General features: G+C 38.9%; 2 protein-coding genes across 10 annotated transcripts in view; one reads left to right on the top strand and one right to left on the bottom strand.

Annotated features, from left to right (window-relative positions):
- The first annotated feature begins 1014 nt into the window (after positions 1–1014).
- Positions 1015–24867, top strand: YARS2 (tyrosyl-tRNA synthetase 2). Of its 2 annotated transcripts, XR_009404808.1 has the most exons (6): positions 1015–1804; positions 2596–2763; positions 15502–15657; positions 15913–16083; positions 18707–18949; positions 24420–24867. XR_009404808.1 is itself a non-coding variant. In XM_059402884.1 (5 exons), exons 1-5 carry the CDS (start codon positions 1026–1028, stop codon positions 18864–18866), a joined length of 1434 nt encoding a protein of 477 aa, XP_059258867.1. In that variant the 5' UTR covers positions 1015–1025; the 3' UTR covers positions 18867–21149. The 2 variants fall into 2 exon arrangements, 1 of the variants encoding a protein (XP_059258867.1); XM_059402884.1 differs by lacking the exon at positions 24420–24867 and having other exon boundaries at positions 18707–21149.
- DNM1L (dynamin 1 like) overlaps positions 21741–24870 on the bottom strand; it is a 49049-nt gene continuing 45919 nt past the window's right edge. For all 8 annotated transcript variants that reach the window (XM_059402881.1, XM_059402882.1, XM_059402877.1 and 5 more), the window contains 4 exons: positions 22860–23036; positions 22588–22697; positions 22297–22456; positions 21741–22004 (listed from right to left, as the gene is read on the bottom strand). In XM_059402881.1, the coding sequence (XP_059258864.1) occupies positions 21948–22004; positions 22297–22456; positions 22588–22697; positions 22860–23036 (504 nt within the window). In that variant the 3' untranslated portion in view covers positions 21741–21947. The remainder of the gene's footprint in view (positions 22005–22296; positions 22457–22587; positions 22698–22859; positions 23037–24870) is intronic.

Genomic DNA, 24870 nt, shown 5'->3' with positions numbered 1-24870 from the left:
GAGCTCCCCCCACCCCCGGGGAGTATTTGAGGCCCCTATTGCAAACTGTTCACAATTTAACTTCTCCCTCAGCTCAAGCCTGCCTCCATCACTCCATTACAGAGGTTTTTCCAAGAGTACACCCCAGTGACCCTTCTGCACACGAATCTCCAACTCGACCTTACACAGCTGGTACTGAAAGTGGTCCGAGAATTGAGACTCCAAAATAGGGTTTGGGAGCTGGTTTCCGTGCCAGCACGCCGGTAATGAGAACCCCATCCCTGGTGAGTGGAGTCTTGACAGCACCTGCCATGCTGCGGCAATGCGATTACCAATTTGAATCCACTTATACTAAAGCTGTGTCCCACCTGGTTACCTGTAATTGTTAAATAGATAAATAAAACTTGGGGTTTCCTGCATTTAATTTATTGTAGGGCTTGTTCCCGCTATAGCTTGGGCAAGACTGCCACCTCCTGGAGAAACTAATGTAGGCCGATGCCTCTGCCGCTCTCCTCCGCGGGGAATCGCTATCCCGAGTTCGGGTCGCCACGCCAACTCCGTAACTCTCCATTAAGTTAAACCAATTTCTAACCCGTTACAACCTCTATGGACAACCTCTATGGACTTTTTCCATAGAACCAAGAATTCGAAGGAACTTGTGCACCACAATTTTTTCAGGTGAAAATTAAAACAAAATCTAACATCTGTAGAGAGCTACAGCAGGTGCCAAGAGCTTTCATTCTCAGTTCTCACAAGAGCCCTGTGAGGTAGGAACTATTATCACAGACACACCTACGTTACGAATGAGTCAATAAAGTTTTAGAGAATTTAAGATGACTGACGGTAAACACAATCCCCACTCGGGTCGTCAGAACTCCAGCGTCCGCGGAGAACTCAAGCTCCGTAGCTAAGTGGCCGCCCCGCCCCACTCAGGCATGCGCAGAAATACACGGAAGCGATTTCCGTAGAAATTGTAGGAGGCTGGCACTGAGGGGGGTGTGGCGAGAGCCAGAAAATCCCAGCATTCCCCTCGTGCCGACGCCAAGATGGCGGCCCCCGTGTTGCGGTGCTTTGCCCGCGGCCGGTGGTTTGGGACCCCAGGCCCATCAGGAGTCTTGCTCCTGGGACCGCGTGAGGCCCATTCGGGCGCTCAGGGGTTGCTGGCGATGCAGAAGGCTCGGGGTCTTTTCAAGGAGTTCTTCCCCGAGACGGGTACGAAGATAGAGCTCCCAGAGCTCTTTGACCGTGGCACGGGCAACTTTCCTCAGACCATCTACTGCGGTTTCGACCCCACGGCCGACTCGCTTCACGTGGGGCATCTGCTAGCGCTGCTGGGCCTGTTTCACTTCCAGCGAGCGGGCCACAACGTGATCGCACTGGTAGGAGGTGCCACCGCGCGCCTGGGAGACCCCAGCGGCCGTACCAAGGAGCGGGAAGCGCTGGAACCAGAGCGCGTGCGAAGCAATGCGCGCGCCCTACGCCAAGGACTCGAGGCCATGGTGGCTAATCACCAGCAGCTCTTCGCGAATGGGCGGGCCTGGGGAAGCTTCACGGTACTGGACAATGCGGCCTGGTACCAGAAGCAGCACCTGGTGGACTTCCTAACGGCTGTGGGTGGGCATTTCCGCATGGGCACGCTCCTGAGCCGTCAGAGCGTCCAAACCCGGCTCAAGAGTCCCGAGGGCATGAGCTTGGCAGAGTTTTTATACCAGGTGCTCCAGGCTTATGACTTCTATTATTTGTTCAAGCATTATGGATGCCGGGTCCAGCTGGGTGGATCTGATCAGCTGGGCAATATCGTGTCCGGATACGAGTTTATCCACAAGTAAGCTCCTTTAGACCCAGGAAAAATCTTGTGACCAAATAATTTACACGTGAATATCCTGTGATCAACTATTAACGATTGGGGAATGACGCCCTTTTTGAATCCTTGTGGGTTTTACTCCGCTAAGTCTGTAATGGTGTTAATGTGACTAGCTCACGAAAGTTGAAGGGCTGAATTAATGATACTAGGCATGCAACGTATTCTTAGAGCTTTGCAGGAAATAGACCACTACTCAGAATACAGCTTGTGTATTTTGCTTCCCTTTAGTAACTCTGCTTTTCGTTGTTTATGCTTGAATGCGACCGTGTCTCCTAGAGTAGTTTCTGATTTAGCCTTGCAGGTCCCATGAAGCTAGTGTTAGTTTTTGGTTGGCATCTCAGATTTTTTTCCAACTCCAGATATTTGGCAAATAAGGTAGATTTTAATCGCATTTTCTTGAGGGAGTTCAACTACAGGGCTAACTCATTTTTTAAATTCCTTAAAACATTCTTAAGTGTCTTTACCTGATTTCCCCTTACCCAGTCTTCCTTCCTGTTCTCCCTCAGACTTTACAGTTTTCTAGGACCTAGTGATGCAGAAACTACCTCAGAGTCACTGGTTCCGTCCATTGCAGTTTAAAATGACAAATGTCAAAACGAATTGAGTGCAATTAAGAGGAACAAAAATTCAGATTTACAAAGTGAAGGAAGTTTTCTTAGAGCAAGAGACCAGAATGAAATCTGAAGAAGGATCTGCAGAACTTACCATCACTTGTGCTTGAAGCACATAATGAAGTTTTTCTTTATGCTTAGGTTGACGGGAGAAGATGTATTTGGAATCACGGTTCCTCTAATTACAAGTACAACTGGAGCAAAATTGGGAAAGTCGGCTGGTAATGCTGTTTGGCTAAACCGAGAGAAGACTTCCCCATTTGAATTGTATCAGTTCTTTGTCAGGCAGCAGGATGATTTGGTAGAAAGGTGAGTTCTTCATAGTATCCTGAGAAAAATTAACTTTATAAACTCATAATTTTAGCCATTGAATCTGTATGTACCCTTTATAGTTTCTGTGTTTTTGTTTTCATTTAGATTTTCGTTTAAGACCCAGAACATTGCAATTCTGTTCTTCTGAACAGTTTTTTGTTGGTTAGATCAGAAAACCACTGATTGATGAAAACTTAGAGCCAAGTTTGTGATCTACATCTAACAAGTACTTAAGACACTCCCACTTGTGTATTCTAGTTTTTTCACTCCTTTTATCATCAACTTGACTAAACCTGATTTTACCTTTGTCTCTAAAGTTTGTTTTCTTTATAACATCTTTTGAAAATCCTTTTTAAAAAATGACTTTCTCATTAATTCGCATCTTAAACTCTTTAAAGAATATAAATTAATGAGAAAATTAGACTTGCAACAAAAAAAAAAAGATGAATTTAACCAAAAATAACATTTCCAGAGTGGAAAATATGCCTTATCAAACTACTATAATTAAACTTTTTTCCTTTAGATTTATTTCAAACATTTGATGATACACTTTAGGGTTTTGATGTATCAAGACTGACATCTGGAAAGTTTCCTTTTCTATTTGGCTCTAATGTATAAAAAATACAATTAATTTCTATGACTAAATGTGTATCCAGCAACTCTTCTAAAATCTTAATTCTAGTAATTTTTGGTTTTAAAGCACAAGCTTAAATTTAAGATTTAGTAAAGAGACTAAATGGTAAAGATTAGAGAATCCAGGTGGACTCCAGCATCTGTGGTCACGTGATCTCTTTGGCACTGCAGAACATCAGGATAAAACAATCTTTTCAGTAAATTTCACTTAGATAATTAGATGTCTTATGTGGGGAAAATAATGAAACTTAGTCTCACACGGTTTGCAAAAATCAGTTCCAGGTAGATTATCAACCTAACTCTAACAAAAGATAAATCATGTGTTCAGAAGATAAATAGGAAAATATCTTCATAACTGGGATAGGGAAGGATCCTCAAATGAGATACAAATAAAGATTTGACTAAATTACAATTAAGATCTACTGTTCATTGAAGTCACCATTAAGAGTAGAAGAATATCCATTACATGTACTAAAAGTGTAAAGAGCTTATACTCAAATTCCATAAACCAATAAGAAAAAGACAACCCAATAGAAACATAAAGGCTTGAGCATGCACTTCAGAGAGATTCTGTCCAAAAGACCCAAAACATCTGAGAAGGTTGCTCAGCCTTAATAATGAGGAGAAAATGCAAGATAGAGGTACAATTAAATACTGTTATGTACCCTCCAGAATGGAGAAACAGAATTAGCAATACCAGGTGTTGGTGAAAATGTTCCAAGGTGTTGGGAGAGTGAACTTAATTGTGGTATCAGTCTCGGCCAATTGCTAGTGATGCTATTGACTAGAAATGCTTGAGGAACTCACCTGGGCACATACCATTTGTGGCAAGCCCCACAGACCTTTCCCTGACCAGAACCAGTGTTGAGGCTGGACTGGCCTTTGTGGTTCTTATGATTGCCTGATGCATCTCAGCAACAACCATCAGGGAAATCTGAAAAACAAAATTTCTTACTCACAGGTCCTGGAGGGCCACACAGAAGGCCCTGGGTAGAGAGAGGGAGGGAGTGTGGACCTAGGCCACAGCCTTATTGTAGACAAAGGGTGGGGTGCCTAGGGCTTTGTAGGTTCACCCTTTATTGGGAAATTTAAAACATAAAAGCAGGAATTAGGGAACAGGAAGGGGAGAAACAGGGTCACTCAAGTGGTCCCTTATCTAGGGCTTTCTAGAAGAGAAACTTCATGAGTAAGGGTGACCTGGTAATGGATCTAGTTGGTTTGCTACTAACTGTATCATAACAGCTGGCAGTATGTTTATTCAAAATGAACGTCTTTAAAATGGATAATTTGGGGGGCGCCTGGGTGGCTCAGTGGATAAAATGGATAATTTGGCAACTAAAATGTCAGGCACTTAGAGGCATCAGATTTTTTTTTGTCCTTTTTTTTCTAATTGAAGTATAGTTGACATACTATATTAGATTAGTTTCCAATGTGCAACATAGTGATTTGACATTTTATATACATTATGAAATGCTCATCACAATAATTGTAGTCACTGGCTGCCTCCTTACAAAATTATTATAATATTGCTTGTATTGCCTGTGCTGTACTTTTCATCCCTGTGACTTTCTTATTTTATGGACGTTTGTATATCTTAATCTCCTTCATCTGTTCACCCATCCCCTGCACTCTGGCAACCACCAGTTCTCTGTATTTGTAAGTCTGTTTCTGTTTTATCTGTTCATTTGTTTCTTAGATTCCACATGCAAGTGAAATCATGGCATTTTTCTGAGTGACTTATTTCACTTAGCATAATACCCTCAAAGTCCACCCATGTTGTTGCAAATAACAAGATTTCTTTCTTTTTTACGGCTGAGTAATAATAATACTCCATTTTTCTTTAGCCAGTTATCTATCAGTGGACACTTAGGTTGCTTCCATTTCTTGGCTGTTGTAAATAATACTGCAGTGAAAATAGGTGTGCACGTATCTTTTTGAATTAGTGTCCTTGTTTTCTACAGGTAAATACCCAGAAGTGAAACTGCTGGATGGTATCAAATTTCTATTTTTAATTTTTTGAAGACCTTTCTACTCTTTTTTTAATGGCTATACCAGTTTATATTCCCCCACAACAGTGCATGAAGGTTCCCTTTCTCCACATTCTTGCCAAAACTTACTTCCTGTCTTTTTGATATTAGCCGTTCTGACAGGTGTGAGGCAGTATCTTATTGTGGTTTTGATTTGCATTTCCCTGATGATTCGTGATGTTGAGCATCTTTTCATGTGTTTGTTGGCTATCTCTCTCCTTTGGAAAAATGTCTGGTTTGGTTTGGTTTGGTTTTTTGTTTTGTTTTTAATTAGATTGTTTTTTAATCAGATTGTTTTCTGGTGTTGAGTTGTAGAAGTTGTTTATCTATTTGGGGTATTATCCCCTTATCAGATATATCATTTGCAAATATCTGCTCTCAGTCAGCAAGTCGCTTTTTCGTTTTGTTGATAGTTTGCTTCATTGCGCCAGCTTTTTATTTTGGTGTATTCCCAATAGTTTACTTTTGCTATTGTTGCTCTTGCCTGGGGAGAAAAATCCAAAAAATATTGCGAAGGTGGATGTCCCAAGAGTTCCTGCCTATTTCCTTTTAGGACTTTCATTGTTTCAGGTCTTACATTTTGGTCTTTAATCCATTTTGGGTTTATTTTTGCGTGTGGTGTGAGCAAGTGGTCAAGTTTTATTCTTTTGCATGTACCTCTCCAGTTTTCCCAGCGCCATTTATTAAAGAGACTGTCTTTTCCCCATTGAATATTCTTGCTCCTTTGTCATAGAATAATTGAACATATAGGCGTAGGTTTATTTCTGGGCTCACTATTCTGTTGGTCTGTGTGTATATTTTTGGACCAGTTCCCTACTGTTTTGATTATTATTGCTATGTAATATATCTCGAAATCTGAGTGTGATCCCTCCAGCTTTGTTATTTCTCAAGATTGCTTTGGTTATTTGAGCTCTTTCGTGGTTCTATACAGGTTTGAGGATTGTTTGTTCTTAATTCTGTGAAAAATGCTGTTAGTATGTTGATAGGGATTGCTTTAAATATGTACTTCACGCAAAAGTAAATAAATAAAATCTGTATTTTGCTTTGGATAGTATGGACATTTCAACAATATTATTCCAACCTATGAGCATGATACATTTTTCCATTTATTTTTGTCCTCTTCACATTCTTATCAGTGTTTTATAGTTTTCAGAGTGCAGGTCTCTTACTCCTTCATTAAATTTATTCCTCAGTATTTTACTCTTTGATGCAGTTGTAAATGGGATTGTTTTCTTGATTTCCTGGTCTGCTACTTTGTTGTTACTGTATAAAAATGGAACAGTTTTCTGTGTGTTAATTTGGATTCTGCAACTTTACTGAATTTATTACTTCCAGTAGTTTTTTGGTGGAGTCTTTAGGGTTTTTTCTTTTTTTTTTTTTTTTTTAATATTTTATTTATTTATTTAACAGAGAGAGAGATCACAAGTAGGCAGAGAGGCAGGCAGAGAGAGAGAGAGAGGAGGAAGCAGGCTCCCTGCTGAGCAGAGAGCCCGATGTGGGACTCGATCCCAGGACCCTGAGATCATGACCTGAGCCGAAGGCAGCGGCTTAACCCACTGAGCCACCCAGGCGCCCCTAGGGTTTTTTCTATATAGTATCAAGTCATTTGCAAATAGTGACAGTTTTATTTCTTCGTTACCAGTTTGGGTGCCTTTTATTTCTGCCTGTTGGCTGTAGTTGGACTTCCAGTACTATGCTGAAATAAAGTGACAGGTGGATATTACTGCCTTGTTCCTGATCTTAGTGAAAAGGCTTTGAGATTTTCACCAATGAGTATGATGTTAGTTGTGGGTTTTTCATATTTGGATTTTGGGGTATGTTCCCAATAATCCCACTCGGTTGAGAGTTTTTATCATAAATGGATGTTGATTTTGTCAAATGCTTTTTCTACATCTAATAAGATAATCGTATGGTTTTTTATCTTTTGTTTAATGTTGTATATCATGTTGATTGATTTGCATAAATTGAACCATCCTTATATCCTTGTAATAAATCCCATTGGACCGTGGGGAATGACCCTTTTAATGTATTGTTGAATTCAGTTTGATAATATATGTGAGGATTTTTGTGTCTGTGTTCATCAAGGATATATAGCCTGCAATACTCTTTTTTTTGAAGTGTCTTTGTCTGATTTTAGTGTCAGGGTAATGCTGGCCGAATACTATGTATTTGGAAGCATTCATCTCTTCAGTTTTTTAATAGTTTGAGAAGAGTAGATATTAGCTCTTTAAATGTTTGATAGAATTCACATTTGAAACCATCTGGTCCGGGACTTTTGTTTCTTGGGAGGTTTTGATTATTGATTGTTTCATTTCAAGTAACTGATCTGTTCAGATTTTCTATTTCTTCCTGATTGTCTTGGACGATTTGATGTTTCTAAGAATTTTTCATTCCTTCTAAGTTGTTCAATATGTTAGACATATAATAATTTTCCGTAGTAGTCCTTTTTTTTTTTTAAACCATTGACTATATTTTCTGTGTTGTATCTTTCATCCCATGACTATTCATTCCTTAACTGGAATCCTGTATCTTCTATTCCTCTTCATCTATTTTTCCCATCCCCTAGCCCCCCACTCTGGCAACCATTAGTTTGTCCTCTGTTTTGGGGGTTTTTTTAATTGATTTGTTTTTTAGATTCCACATATAAGTGAAATCATGTGGAATTTATCTTTCTCTGCCTGAATTATTTCACTTAATGTAGTACCCTCTAGATCCACTGGAGTTGTCACAAATGGCAAGATATCATTCTTTTTTTATTGCTGAGTAACTTTCCACTGTATATATACTATTTCTTTATCCATTAATCTATTAATGGACCCTTGGGTTGCTTCCATATCTTAACTATTGTAAAAAATACTGCGGGGTACCTGGGTGGCTCAGTGGGTTAAAGCCTCTGCCTTCAGCTCAGGTAGTGATCCCACGGTCCTAGGATTGAGCCCCGCATCGGGGTCTCTGCTCAGTGAAGAACCTTCTCCCCCCCCCCACTCTCTGCCTACTTGTGATTGCTGTCTGTCAAATAAATAAAATCTTAAAAAAAAAATACTGCAGTGAGCATAGGGATGCATATCTTTTTGAATTAGTTCATTACTTTTAGCAAATACCCATCAGCAGATCCTTGTGGTATATTTTTAATTATTGAAGAACCTCCATATTGTTTTCTACAGTGGCTACATCAATTTACATTCCCATCAATAGCGCACAAAGGTTTCTTTTTCTGTATATCCTCACCAATACGTTATTTCTTATCTTTTTGATACAAATCATTGTTATAGATATTAAGCGATACTTCATTATCATCTTGATTTCCATTTCTCTGATGATAGTGATGTTGAGCATCTTGGTATGTGTTGACTGTCTATATGTTTTCCTTGGAAAAATGTCTATTCAAGTCCTCTTCCCATTTTTAATTGGATGCATAGTGTTAGGGGTATTGACTTCTGTGAGTTCTTTATATATCTTGGATATTAATCCTTTGTTGGATATATCATTTGCAAATAAATCATTTGCAAAAAAACCCACTCAGTAGGTTTCCTTTTTGTTTTGTTGATAGTTTCCTTCGCTGCATGAAAGCTTTATTTTGGTATAGTCCTAATAGTTTATTTTTATTTTATGGTTTCAGTTCTCAATATTTAGATCTTTAATCCATTTTGAATTTTTTTTTAATGTATAGTGTAAGAAAGTGGTCCAGTTAATGCTTTTGCACGTACCCGTCCAGTTTTCCCAGCACCATTTGTTAAAGGGATTGTATTGTATTTTCTTGTCACAGATTTGTCCTTTATCACAGATTAATTGACCATATCAGTGTAGGTTTATATCTGCTTTCTCTAGTCTGTTCCACTGATCTATGGGTCTGTTTTTGTGCCATTACCATTCTGTTTGATTACTGTGGCTTTGTAGTATATCTTGAAATTTGGAAAAGTGTTACTTCCAGCTTTGTTATTCTTTCTCATGACTATCTTGACTATTCTGGGTCTTTTGTGGGTCATACAAATTTTAGGATTATTTGTTCTAGTTCTATAAAAAATGCTCTTGGTATTTTGATAGGGATTGCATTTAATCTGTAGTTTGCTTTGAGCAGTACAGACATTTTAACATTATTAATTCTTCCAATCTAGTTTGTGTCATCTTCATTTTCTTTCATCAGTGTTTTATAGTTCGCACATTACAGATCTTCTGCCTCTTTGGTTAAGCATGGTAGTCTTTTTTTTTTTTTTTTTTTTAAGATTTTATTTATTTATTTTTATATAATCTCTACACCTGATGTGGGGCTCAAGCCAACAAACCTGAGATCAAGAGTCATATGCTTTGTCAGCTGAACCAGCCAGGTGCCCCTAAGCATGGTAGTGTTTTACAGTCCTTTTTATTTCTGTGGTGTCAGTCGTACCTTCCCTAATTTCTGATTTTATGTGTTTGAGTCCTCTTTATCCTGATGAATCTGGTAAAAGGTTTATCAGTTTTATCTTTTCAGAGAACTAACTCATAATTTCATTTATTTTAAAGTTTCTGTTTTTATTTGCTCTCATCTTTATTACGCCTTTGCTTCTGCCAGGTTTGGGCTTTGTTCTTTTTTCTAATTCCTTTAGTTGTAAGTTTAGATTGCTTGTTTTAGATTTTTCTTGTTTCTTGAGGCAGCCCTTCATTGCTATAAATTTCCCTCTTAGAACTCCTTTTTCTAAGTCCCAAAGATTTTGGAATATCATGTTTCTACTTTCATTTGTTTCTAGGCAGTTTTTAGTTTATTATCTGACTTCTTTGTTGACCCACTATTTGTTCTATAGCATGTTGTTACATCTCCACAAGTCTGTGTTTTTTCCAGATTTTTTTCTTAAAATTGATTTCTAGTTTCATACCTTCCAGAAAGGAGCTTGGTATAATTTCAGTTTTCATAAATTGAGACTTGTTTTGTGACTTAACATGCAGTCTGTTGTGGAAAGTGTTCAGTGTGCATTTGAATGTGTATTCTATGTTTGGGAATGGAATATTCAGTATATATCTGTTAAGTCCATCTGGTCCAATAGGTTGTTCAGAGCCACAATTTCCTTGAGTTTTCTGCCCAGATGACCCATCTGTTGCTGTAAGTGGGATGTTAAAGTCCCCTTCTATTGTATTATTGTTGACTTTTCTCTATATTTTTTAAAGATTTGATTTATTTGAGAGGGCACACATGTGCACACTAGTGGGGGGTGGCCAGAGGGAGAGGGAGAAATAGACTCCATGCTAAGCAGGGACCTGAGCTTCCCCCCCTCATCCCCCCTGCTCCACCCCCCACCCCAGGACTTGGTCTTAGAACTCCAGGATCATAACCTGAGCTAAAGACAGATGCTTAACTGACCGAGCCACCCAGGTACCCCTTGATTTCTCCCTTGATATCTGTTAATATTTGTGTTATGTAATTAGGTGTTTCCAAGTTTGGTGCATTGGTATTTGTGATTTTTATATCTTCATTGGATTGATCCTTTTATTATTATATTAATGCTCTTTGTTTCTTATTATAGTCTTTTAAAGTCTATTTTGTCTGATGTAAGTATTTCTACCTCAGCTTTTTTTGTTTCCATTTTCATAGACTACCTTTTTCCATCTGTTCACTTTTAGTTTGTGTCTTTAAGTTGAAGGAGATTCTTGTAGGCAGCATGTAGATGGGTCTTGGATTTTTTTTTATCCATTCAGTCAGCCTGTGTTTTTTTACTGGAGCATTTAGTCCATTTACATTTAAAGATTTATTTGTTTGTTTTAAAGAAATAGCAAGCATATGGAGAGGGAAGGGCAGAAGGCCAAAGAGAATCCTCAAGCTGACTCCACACTGAACATGGAGCCTGACATGGGTTTTGATCCCAGGACCCTGAGATCATAACCTGAGCTGAAATCAAGAGCCAGCCACTTAACTGAGCCACCCAGACTCCCCTAGTCCATTTACATTTAAAGTAATGATTAATAGGTACTTTTGTTGTTTTGGTAATTGTTTGATTGTTTTTCTAGTTCTTCTCTGTACCTTTCTTCCTTTCTTGCTCTCTTCCCTTGTGATTTGATAACTTTCTTTAGTATAACGCTTGGATTCTTCTTATTTTTTTGTGTATCTATTACACATTTTTGGTTTGTGGTTACCATGAGGTTCATACTTAGCATCCTATGCATATAGCATCTATTTTAAGTTAATGGTCACTTAAGTTTCAACACATTGAAAAAGCATGTTTGCTACGTTTTTATTCCCCGCTCTGTGTTTTATGTATTTGATGTCATGTTTTACATCCTTTTGTCTTTTGTATTGCTTAACTAATTATGATAGATACAAGTGATTTTCCTGTTGTTGTCTTTTAATCTTCATACTGGCTTTGTGATTGATCTGGTACCTTTACTATTTATTTGCTTTCACCATTGAAATTCTTTCATAATTTTCTAAGTCCTGATTATAGCCTCTTCTTTCTCACTTAAAAAAAATCCCTTGAACATTTCTTGTAAAGCCCGTTTGGTGGTGATGGACATCTTTAAATTTTGTTTGTCTAAGGACCTCTTTATCTCTCATTTAATTCTGAATGATGGCGTTGCTGGGGAGAGTATCGGTTGTAGTTTTTTCCTGTCACCATTCTGAATACACGGCACTGCTACCTCTGGCCTCCTGAAAAATCAGCTGATAGCCTCATGGGAGTTATCTTAGACATCGCTCTTTGCTTTTCTCTCCCCACTTTTAAGATTCTCTCTTTAATTTTTGCCATTTTAATTATCATGTGTCTTGGGTTCTTATTTGGGGCTCTCTGTGCTTCCTGGGCCCAGATGTCTTTTCCTTCCACAGGTTAGGGAAATTTTCAGCTATTATTTCTTCAATTAAGTTTTCTGCCCCTATTCTCTGTTTTCCTTCTGGGACCCATGTAATGTGAATGCCAGCATGCTGCTTGTCCCAGAGAGGTGTGTCCTTAATTAATTCTGTAATACTAGGAATTATCGCTTAATTGGGGAAACCTTAGTATTAAGGATTTGAAGGTAAATGGTGAGGTTCCATTCATGAGTGGCTGACTTATGTACTGACCAAACAGGGCCATTGAAAGGGGAGGCTGTGGGCTTAAAGACTCCATCTCAGTATCTATAGTAACAAGGTATAGGCCTTTAGTGCCCTGTTTAAATTGGTATTGGGGGGTGTTTACCATTTTGCCCACAGGAGGGAGAGTCACTGGCATCCATTTTGTAAATCCCCCCAAGAAGACTAAGAACTTGGGCTGGGTCTGTGTGGCATTGTGCCAGTGCATCCATGCCCATAACAGGGAAAGAAAGGGCCAAGGAAGCCACCACCAGAAGAAGCTATTTGAAGTAAATGGTCCCTGTAGTTAGTTAAATCCAGATGGATTTGTACACCTTTGATTGTTTTACTAGGAATGCCCTGTAGGTAGAAGGGCTTCCCTTTGAAGAATTTAGAGGGTTTGTCTGGAATAACAGTGACTTTGAGCCCTGATATCTAATAGGGACAAAAAGGACCATGCATTTTTATTGTCTCAGTGGACTGTCAGAGTGGTATGGGGCAGCTGCCTCTGGGAGGTGGGTTAAGTCCTGGGGATCTACCCAGTTCCTAGGGTAGAGGCTTAGGTGGCTGCCAACCCTGAGGTTAGAGAAGAGGGCAGAGGTAGTTGCAGGGACTGGGTTGGAGTGCAGGCTGGGAGAATGCTAGTATTAATTAGGGCCTAGAGTTTAGAGACTGGCTGTCCAGATATTAAGTGACCAGGAATACTGAAATTTTATAACTCCCAGGAGAGTTTAATCTGTGTATTTTCAGAAAAGGACAAAATTAAGTTGGGAGTTTACTAAGGAGGGGGTAGGGATTCCTTTTGGTTGAGGGAAATTTGCTCAAGGGGAAACCCCTCTGGGGCAGTGGGTGTGTAATGGCATAGGTTTGAAGCATCTGGGTGCCTGGATAGTAATCTCCACTACATCTAGCAACCCATCAGGGCCCCCCAGTGCCTTTTAAATGGTTTTAGCAGTCCCATTAAAATGTAGTAGGGCTGCCCTCTAATTAGGGAGAGCACCTCATGAAAAGAATTCTCTGGACTCCAGGTCATTTGGGGCCTCTTCAGTTTTAGAAATGAAGAGGGGGTCATCTGGGTCACTATGGTCATGTCTCTAGGGGCTCACCACAAGTGGTCAGGGCCCAGGCGAGTGCCCCCAGTCATTCCTATCGACATCACTATCGATAGGCTGCATCTGGAACAGTGGGAACATGGTATTGTCAGCAGGACTGCATGGTAGTACTTGTAGTTAACTATGGGGTCTGCCTTACCTTCCCACCTTCCCATCTTACAATAACTGGCTGACCAGGTAGGTCACAGCACTTGGGAACACAGCACCACTCGCTGGATGCCATCCCACCAGTCCCGGTTTTGCATATCACCTCTGCTGTATATTGCCTGTCGTCTCTCTCCTAAAGTGTCACTGCTGCCATAGTAATTCAGTGTCTCCAGAGCTGTGTGATCAAGGCCATGTGGACTAAGGAGATGATTAGATCACTAATTTTTTTAAATTTATTTACTTATTTGACAGAGAGACACAGTGAGAGAGGGAATTCAGGCAGGGGGAGTGGGAGCAGCAGAAGCAGGCTTCCCACCAAAGAGGAAGCCCAATTTGGGACTCGATCCCAGGACCCTGGGATCATGACCTGAGTCGAAGGCAGAGGCTTTAACCCACTGAGCCACCCAGGCGCCCCTATCCACAGCTTTCTAAAAGGGGAACTTGCTGTGCAGCCGTGGCTGGCTGCTTTGCCTGGCTCATGAGCCTTCAACTGTGGCAAGCAGGCAGCAGCTCATTTGTGTGGGGGAGTGCTTGGCATGGAGGCCGTGGCAATCCAAAACTTAGGGTCAGACATAGATGCAGCACTTACAGAACCACTTTGGAAAAGTAGGTGTCTGTGTTACTAAACCTGAATATGCACATAAACCTGTGACCCTACACTTCCTCTCCTGGGTTCGTCCCCAAAAGAAATGAGCACACATGTGCACCAAGAGAACTACATGGGAATATTCATAGCCGCGTTATTAGCAGCTGTCCAAGAGGGGAAGCAACGCAGATATCCACAGTAGACTGTCTACATAAATACTTTATACGAAGTAGTCACGGCACAGAACGCTGTACGTAACAGCGGTGACACAGCAACGTGAATGCGTCTCTTGCCAAATATACTGATGTGCCAGAGAGGCTGAAGATGAAGATATATTCAGTATGATCCCATTTATAAAGCCTAAAACTGGCAAAACAAAGCAACGACATTTCCCAAGGGATATCAGAGTAGTAGAAGTTTAAAAAAAAAACAAAGAGATTACCTTGAAAAGGGAGAAGAGTGGTTCATTTGGAAAGGCGGAAGTGTATGTAAAAACATCTGGATTTTCTTGAGTAGAAGAAACGAGGTATTTCTGGATGGGGAGTAATTACATAGATGTTTGCTTTTTGATTCCTTAAACTATGTTTGTGATTTGTATACTTTCTATGTGTTTTTTAAAAGCTACAGATAAAATGTCAATTTTTAAGTTACACATTTTTTATTGATGGATACATATACAGAAAACAAAAGTATTAAAACATGCATAGGAAGGGTAGGTACAAATTTAGGTTAGCTTATTCCTGGGCATGGAGGGGAATATGTTGGCATCTAGAGCTATATTATTTCATGCCTTTTCAAAAGGAAAGATCTGAAGTGAAGATGGCAGAACAGTAACATCTTCAGTCTGGCTGGTCTGTGCATGGGTATCTTATTTGGGGTACATTTCTGTATGTGTATTTTTCATAATGAAAAATAAGTTTAGGGGCGCCTGAGTGGCTCAGTTGGTTAAGCAGCTGAATCCTGGTTTGGGTGTGGGTCATGATCTCAGGGTTGTGAGATGGAGCCCCGCATCAGGCTGTTTTCAGTGGGGAGTCAGCTTGTGATTCTTTCTCCCTCTCCCCCTACTCATGTTCATGCATGCACTCACTCTCTCTAAAATAAATGAATCTTAAAAATATATGTAAATTTAAAAGTAGGCAGGATGTCTTTTGAAGGGAAAGGGAGTTGGAGACAAAAATTAGGTGTGTTGTATACACCAGCAATGTATGTTTTGTCCCACAGGTACCTGAAGCTCTTCACTTTCCTGCCCCTTCCAGAGATTGACCACATCATGCAGCTGCATGTTAAAGAGCCAGAAAAGCGGGGTCCTCAGAAACGACTCGCTGCAGAAGTTACAAAGCTTGTTCATGGACAAGAAGGGCTGGATTCTGCTAAAAGGTGGCCTTTAGGAATAACTAACACTGGATAAAGCTATGTAGTTAATGGACTTGAGAAAATTTATTAGGGCTATCATGTCATTTGCCACTGTAAGGACTGTCAGTGTCTGACTTAAGTGCTTTAGAATAGCCTCTGTGGGAAAGATCATCTTGAGCTAAGTATGACTTCTACAAGATAAACGTTGCTGTTTTAGAACTATTAGAATGTGTCTGTGGATAAGCACTCCCGTGATGTGGTTCTCGATGTGTTCTTCAGGTGTACACAGGCCCTTTATCACAGCAGCATCGATGCCCTGGAGGTCATGTCTGATCAAGAGTTACGAGAGTTGTTTAAAGAAGCTTCATTTTCTGAATTAGTTCTTGACCCAGGAACAAGTGTCCTAGATACGTGCCGCAAAGCAAATGCCATTCCAGATGGTCCCCGAGGGTAAGATGATTTAACTTTCAGTCACTGTTCATTCAGCAGTAAATGTTACAGTTCACAGCATGTTTCTGTAGTGCCACAAGGTGTCTTATTCTTGGCAGAAATTAGGTTAGTCCAAGACTAAAGTGAAAACTTGAGAACCTATTGTTGAAAATACTCTAAATTTTCTATAAACTCTCATACCCCCATACTTCTCTCCTTAAATCTAAGCCCATTTTTCCTCCAGCACTGGAAAGGCCTACATTGAAGGGACCACTGTGATCAGCAGATGCACTGGGATTAGTCAGCTTGGGGATGGATGGTCACAATTTGAGACCAAAGTTAAGAGATTCACATGGTCCCTCTCATATTCAGTCTGTGTCATCTTTGAGGGAATAGAGGGGTTGCCCAACCTGTTTACAGTATTTGTTGAGGGCGCATGGGTGGCTCAGTGGGTTAAGCATCTGCCTTCGGCTCGGGTCATGATCCCAGGGTCCTGAGATCAAGTCCTGCATTGGGCTCCTTACTCAGTGGGGAGCCTACTTCTCCCTTTCCCTCTGCTGCTCCCCATTTGTGTGCATACCTGCTCTCTCTCTGACAAATAAATAAAAATTTTAAAGAATATTAGTTGAATTTCTGAAAATGAAGTAAGCATATGATGTTACTTCCTAAAACTAGTATTATAAATTACCTACTACTCCTCTTGAGAATTCCTTTTTTCTTTTCTTTTTTTTTTTTTTTTAAGATTTTATTAATTTGTTAGAGACACAGAGGGAGAGAGAGAGGGAGGGAGCGCATGCATGAGGGAGCGCACACAAGCTGGGCAAGGGGTAGAGGGAGAAGCAGGTTCCCCACTGACGAGGGAGCCAGACCTGGGACTTGATCCCAGGACACTGGGATCATGACTTGAGCCGAAGGCAGACACTTAACTAACCGAACCAGCCAGGCACCCCAGAGAATTCCATTTTTCTTATCAAGACGTAGGTAGAATGCGTTTTCATCAGTTATGTGGGATTATGAGGGAATAAAAGTGTTCCACAAAAAAGTAATCCAGCATATACTTGATGCTTCTGCACTTAAAACTGAAATAGAGTGATTTAGAAGGAAAAGCACTGGTTAGCCAGAAAACCCTGGGTGTCTCATTTCCTGGAGTTTGACAGTTAAGTCATATGCTTGTCAGCCCCTAGTCATGATTATAAATGACATTTGTTAAAATTGCTATTTTCTTTCAGTTATTTTAGATTTTTACCTTTCTTCTAAAAAGCCCTTAGTTATTCTGTAGAGAGAAAATATCCATTGTCTTTCTTATCACTTGCTATTCCACCTTACTGATTCCCTAATATGCTCATTATTTCATGTACACTGGATTGCAGGTGGTGCCATATACCTCTCCAGAGTGAGTCACTGGTTCTAAGGATTTTCCTTACTGTGGAAGCATTTTTTATTTTCTTCTGAACTTTTCTAGTGGTTTATTTACTGATACTGGAAATTTTACCATGACTTAGGATGACAGCATATCTGATTTAGACAGAGTTCTTAATATTGACTTTTTTTAGATTGTATAAGCTAAATAAGACTGCCATTTAAGCAAAATGAGAACATGATCTGGAAACTATAGCAAACAGACCAAAGTAACACTTCCTAAGAGAAAGAAATCTGTCCTTAAATAGAAAACGTTGAGTTTTATGAAACCATGTGTAGTAGTGGTTTCTTTGTCATTTGGTAACATTCAGATAAGAGAAAATGAACATTTGCTTTTCACAAGGGCTCCCAAGGACTTTCATGCTTCTAGACCTTTTCTTCTGTTTGCTTCTTTCCAGCTACTCCCTATGTTTCCTCACCCTATTTGTGGAAGTAACTGCTACTCACCCTCCCAGTTTCCATGTCTCCTCTTGCAGGACAATTTCCAGCTCCCCCACCAACCCAGTGTGCACCCAGAGTCATATTTCCTACTGGTGACAGCATTTAATCTCTCTGGAATAGTCTGGCTCTCTCCACTAGTTTGCAGTACTATTTATATTTAGCGTATAGTAAAGGCTCTATAAATGTTTGTTGAATGAATTGGGCAGTAAGTAAATAACAGAAGTAAAACCTATTTACATACACCATCAAAAAAATTGTTACTAAACTGGAATTAGATAAGCTACTGATAATCCATCTCTGAAATCAGCCCATTTCACTTTAAAAATTCTCAACATTTTAACAATGCTATTATTTGCATAGTCTCATAATATAATTTCTAATGATTTTCCAGTTTCATAAGTTTCCTAAAGATTTCTATAACAGGACTACATAGTTGCGACTGGTATCTCATGGGAACTCACAAAAAGCAGCACTGTCCTCTTTGTATTTCTGGAGGCTTCTTTTCTGTGATTAAGGAATCACTCTCCAGGTGATTCCGCTATTCATGTTTAAACCACTGCCAACTGAAGAGTTCTGCGTAGAGCTATGAAATATCCTAGATTTTTCTCCACTAAACAAGAAACTTATGCCTTAAATCCACTCCTTTTCAAAAAGCATTTGAGGGAGGCAGAATCTAGTAGAGTGAACATGAAGGTAACAATTCACTGCTAAGTGGTTTCAGAGTGGTTTGCAGAGCCTCTGCAATGTAAGTCAAATGATTCTAATTAAACATTTCTATTTTTAGGCATCGGATGATCACAGAAGGTGGAGTCAGTATAAATCACAGACAAGTAACGAATCCTGAGTGTGTTTTGGTTGTTGGACAACATATTCTTAAGAATGGACTTTCATTATTAAAAATAGGAAAAAGGAATTTCTACATTATAAAATGGCTTCAGCTATGATGAAAAATCCTTCAGGTGGTTCAAACTTACCCATCTCCTAAGATGTACCAAAGGCTGGCTCCAGAACTTACACTTTTGCTCATGTAAGTCAAACCGTAGAGAATGGAGTACTCTCTAGGTCTCAGAGTGTGAGTAATTTTCTTATTTCCACAGGGTGGTTAAGACAAATGCTGGTGTAATAATGCAGTATTTTATCTGCTGAGCTGCAGGTGTTACAGACTACCATAGAACTATGATTGCCAGGGATAATCTTTTAAAAATTCTATTTCATGGAAGAACTATCCTATCCTTTTTGTTCCCTTTTTAGAGATGAGGAGGAACAGTGAAAAAGAGGGTGGCGTAAGGACTCATGGATACTTTTATAACGGGGGTTCATCTCCCTGATCTGACTCACAGACACCAGCAGGGCTTCTAGTGTTCACATTAGAAATGTGAAAAATAGTATTGGAAACTTGTAAATTTCTGAATTTTTTCTGAATTTTCTGAATTTTGTTGATTAAATCCAGTTCTCCTTAAGAAGACAAGTATTACATACATTAAGCCATAGTTGGCAGTAGAAATTCCAGTAGAAAGTTAGCTTTCAAAGAACAAAAATCCGTACTTTTCAGAAGTTTTCTAATTGAGTGTTTTAGTCCCTTGCCTGTGTTTCAGTATAATTAAATTTACTCACAGCCTTGTTTTGCCAAATTACTGAGGAAGCAGTATTTCATAAATTTGGAAACTTAGCTTTAAGTTTCAGCGTCTGTCTTCAAGCAGATTGCAACTTGAGATAAACTGAAAAGTAACTAGAGTGAAAACAGAGATAAATATTATACCAATATCCAATCACAGGAGAATATCATAAGGAATTCAGGTAAGGGAACTTTTCCAGACTTAGAGTCCAGACCTAATTAAGCTCTCTATACATTAGGCAAATTAATTCTTAGAACTGTTTCCACATCTCAAAAATCAGGGTAATATCAGTGTATTTCCCTGAGGACTAAGTGAAATACACAAATACAAAATGGTTCACAATCTGATTCCTTCTAGAAAACCGTATAGGCAGCAAAGCATGTAGTGTTGAAATTCTAGCCATTTACTACCTGGATTACATGGAACAAATCACTGAATTTATGTGTGAAACTGGAGATGTAATAATCTCTGAATTGTGAGAATTTAATAGGAAATTTTGTAAAACTTTTATACAGTGTAAGCTGTATTATGTTCCAATTAGATTTATGTTATGAGTTAAACTATAGTTTATCTGAACCTTCTCTGGGAGCAAAGTTAAGAAGAATTCATTTATTGACAAAACTTTAATGTCATTTCATACCAGCAATTTTATTTACATAGCAAGAACATACAGGTGTCCACTGTAAATGTCAGATCGTCTAAACATATCAGAGCTTCACTCAGTTTGAGAGCCAACAAAGGAAGTTTTCTAACTTTCCAAACCTTTCTTGCCTCTGCTTTTCTTGTACAAGGTGTGTAGTGCCAGCAAGTACATTACCGTAACCTATCTTTAAAGGTAACATTTCCAATTTGAAATATGTTTGATGTGGAGAATGGTGCCCTGTTAAGTTCCCCGCCCCCTTACAAATTTAAAAGGCTGAAATGGTAGTCATCTGATGTATCTGAAGTAAGTCAGTCATGGATGGCTATACTGAGGTTGAAGAATGGTAGAGTGACTTCAGAGTGTGTTCTAACAGACGTTTAGGTAGTGTGCTTTCTCTCCAGATAGGTACTGCTCCCAGATTCAAAGGAGTACCATATTAGAGAAGACTGAATCTGTTCATGGTTGAGGTCAGTTGCTGAGCCTGTTGTTTGCTAGTAAATGGGTACCGTAAGCTCGAGTTGCCAGACATGCTTTCCCTGCCAGGAGTTCTTCATAAATGTCATAACTTAGGAGAAAGGTTAACATGTTCAGTAAATTCTATATTATGGAAATATAGTATCTGTCAGAGATGGAGCTAAATAAATGCCTTAAGGATTTTGACCCGTATCTTAAAAAAATTTTTAATGTAATTCATATCAAGAATCACCTGGGGAATTTTAATAAAATGTGAATATGTTCTAAACCTCACCCCCAACCTCTTTGAATGCATTTTAGTAGCCTAAGCCTTCGGATGTGTGGCTGTGTCTAGGTATTTTTCTTTAGATTATAGAGTTCTACTCTATAATAGAGTTCCACTCTAAAATAGAGTATTTTCTAATGTATTTTGTTGGTGTGAAGCAAAAGTAACTTTTTTTTTTTAACCAACTATTAGAGAAGATACGCTTCAGTGATCACCACAGGATTTGGTTTTAAGTCCCAGTTCCAAGTGAATCTTGGGACATGGTGTAAGTGATCTAATTTAAAGATGGATCTGAATTATTATATTTGAAAATCAAGTCTAGATGATTTTTAATGCAGAACAATATAATTCATCCTTCCAGGTTTAAGAAAGGATCAAAGATACTTTGATTTTTAACGCCCTAGGGTAGCATGAGCCCAGAAGTGGAAGGGCTGCATAGCTACACACGCACACTGCGTCACTGTCAACGTTCCAGACCTTCTTGTGCCTTCAGCTTTCTTACACATCAAAGGCTGCAGCAAAGCTCAGTAAAACTATAAATCGAAGGACAGGTGGAATACAATGACTGTGAGTAACCTGTCAACTCACATCTTTCAAAGCCAGACCAGTTTATATTGTGCATGCATTACAGTTGTAGGAAATGGTGTCTTGTGCATTCTTCTTGCAGGACTAGGGCAGCAGCTTTAATACTACTAACAGATTACACAGGTCATCTTATCCACAGGCAAACTGCTTGCACAACTAGAACATTTAACAGCTCTTTTTAAGTTCAAATGAAATGGTCACAAGAAAGACTTGATGTATTTTATAGGTACTGGGCAACTTTAGAAACAGCCATTTATTATTTGGATTAACTGTATGATTTGTTCTGCAATACAGAGTAAAATTTTCAGTTTATAGCCAGTCTCTTCACATGAGCAGATTCATACCATTGTAATACACAGGAGTTCATAAATAAAATTCTACTCAAGTAGGCAGTAACTAGCAAATTTCGAGTCAACAAAGTCTCCATATTCTATAGTTCTCTTCACCAAAGATGAGTCTCTCGGATTTCAGCAATTATTTGACTGGCTCCTTGCAATGCCTATATTTGAAAAAAAAAAAAAAAACAACTGTAGATTCTTATTAAGTTCTTGATATTAAAAAAATCTGAATTATGTGGGCGTAATCACTCCACTTTATATGTAGTAACTTTATATTAACCAGTATCTCCTCTGGTTTTGAACCTAAAAGTCTAATCAAGTACCAGTGAAAAAAAAGATTAGTCCTTATAGGAGGACTATCTATCTCTAAGGATAAGAATGCATTTTTTTTAACAATGCAGTGTTTGTATCTACGACCCAACTGTGAAAATTAAAAACCGCTGACAGTAATACCTTCAGCATGTCGGCTGCTTCCTTCCTGCGCTGGGCCATGTCCTCAGATTCAGTTAGAAGATCATCCAATAAGGACGATTTGTACAGCTGTCCTACTAACTCACTCTGAAGAGTATCTTTCACATGATTAACCAAAAAATGCATTACTGCCTTTGGCACACTGCAAAACCAAATCAGATGATCCATTAATTTAGAATAAAAGCCTAAAAATTTTAAAACACGTGTATTTGTACAACAAATTCTGGAATAACTGAGCAGTATTAGAGTCTGATTTAGTACTATAGTACTAACCTGTCTTGAATATTCTTTCTGACAATAAGAAAATATGATTTGATGAGTCGTTCAATGACCTCACAATCTCGCTGTTCACGGGCAGATAGTTTTCGTGCAACAGGAACAGGCTAAATGGAGTGAGGGAAAGAAAAAAATTTCACTTTTGTGCCATTTTGAAACGGTTAAAAGTTCAGTAAGTTTTTGTGACTTTCAGTTCCTTGAGTTTTTCTGAAGTGCTTTCCTAGTAATTCAGTTATCTTCTTAGTGCGTAACCCATTCGCGTGGCTTACCACATCCAGCAGATTCACAGCATGGCCTTTTTGTGGGCTGGCTGGCATAATCGGAATTGGCTTTGATTTTTCCTCAGCTAATAACTCTTCAGCTTTTGAAGTTTTCAGCATTCCTCTCCAGTTGCCTGTTGTTGGTTCTTGAACACTGTCTCCAACCCCACCACCTCCAGATGCAACCTGAAAAGAACATGTTCCAAAACCTATTCCAACTGTATCGGATCTGACATGAACTTAAAGTTCATCTTCTTTGACAAGGAGAACACAACATCCAGTACCATCTGGGATTTTATTCAGACAGATAACAGGGTCAGAAAAAGATGGCATGTGTAACTGGCAACCTGAGCTATCGTAAATAAGAGGTTCTGTTGTCTTTTCTTTGGAAGGCCTCAGCCCATAGATTTAATTTTTATCATGTGCTAACTTTAAAATTCTTCCTCCTTGCCAACCCCTCCAACAGTAAATTGTGGGAAAAGTATAAACTGCCCTTAATAGTGCTTATTAAAAGCACAAAGGAAAACAGAACTGCCAGTTTGATTTTTTCAAAGTAACCTTATACACTATTGAACTTGATCTTTCCAAAAGTCCTATGAACTCCTGTCTCAAACTTCAGAGTTTATCTATTTTCCAAGTTAGTTTACATTTTTAATAGTCAACAAAATACTATAAGATACAACTACAAACTGTTTACACTTACAGTTCTTAGGCTGATACTGACTTTAAGCTGCCTAAAATGTGGAATGTGACATAAACCCAAGGTAAGTTTCCTCAATGTTCTTAAGAATCTACTGAAAGAAATCTAGTAATCACCAGTACTTTTGTACCTTCTTCTCTAGGATATGTCAGTTGATTTATAAAAGAAAAATGTTTAGAATAATGGGAAAAACAGTAACTGATCAACATTTGGGAATGTTTTTACATGCTCTTTAAAAAGATCTTACAATCTAAAATGGAATTAAGGTGGCATCCAGACTTTTAACCGAAGTGTATTATGGCAAGTGTTAAATCTATGTCAGTTTTCAAAAACAAAATCCTAGATCAAGAAGAAGCTGTGGTTCAATTGTAGGGTGATGGATGCTTAACTAGACTTGGGGTGATTGCTTTGTAGTGCATACAGATATCAAATTATAATACTGCACACCTGAAAGATATATTTTTAAAACATCAGTTTGGGGTATCATTCTGAATCAAAATACTGGCCCAAATTTGCCTGTAATACATCAGTTAAGATATGCTATGTCCAAATATAGCAGTATATTATAAACTAATCTTAACATGAGTAATTAGTTTTTTAAATACCTGTTAACTACACCATGAATGATGAAAAGAAAAGGAAAGCAAACTCAGGGTGATGCCACAAGTGAAATAAAACTTAAGGCAATGATTTAGATGGTTCTCTATAAAACCTGAGCACAGTGGGCTGAGAGAGGATAAGACATTTATAAACTTATGAGGTTCAGAATCTTAAACCTGGACAGTAAGTGAGGAAAGGAACTAAAGGCAGAAAAAAAAACAGAGGAAGGTCTGAATAATTTACTGATTATCTCATTTCCCCCCAAACAGGTTATCAAGAATTGACAGTCTCAAACTCTCCCAGTCCCTGTTTGCTCCGAATTCGCTTAAGCTGCTGAGGCACATGCTAAGCCCCATGTTTCGGGTGACAAGGCAAACCACGTGGCCGCGCAGGCAAGCAGCAGGAGAGGCTGATCCATTAGTACCGGACAGATCTCTGAACCTTTAAAGAGGAAATGTCCAGAAGTATTAACTGCCACCTCTGGAATCTTAACTCCCTACCACTATATTAAAGTCAAAACTAGGAGGAAAGCCTTTTGTTATTTAAAAAAATGTTTAAACTAGAACTAATGCCATCTTAGAAGGATTAGTTAGGTAAGAGAAACATTAAAAGATGGAACACAGACAAGAGATAGATGCTGTTATACAAAGAGCTTCAGTGGTTTTGAAGACAGTGTTTCAGTGAGAACCAAAGGTACATTTCCATTCTGAAGCAAGAGAC

The sequence above is a fragment of the Mustela nigripes genome, chromosome 6 (assembly GCF_022355385.1).
Source record: "Mustela nigripes isolate SB6536 chromosome 6, MUSNIG.SB6536, whole genome shotgun sequence".
NCBI lineage: Eukaryota > Metazoa > Chordata > Mammalia > Carnivora > Mustelidae > Mustela > Mustela nigripes.
This window is presented reverse-complemented; position numbering and strand designations above follow the sequence as displayed.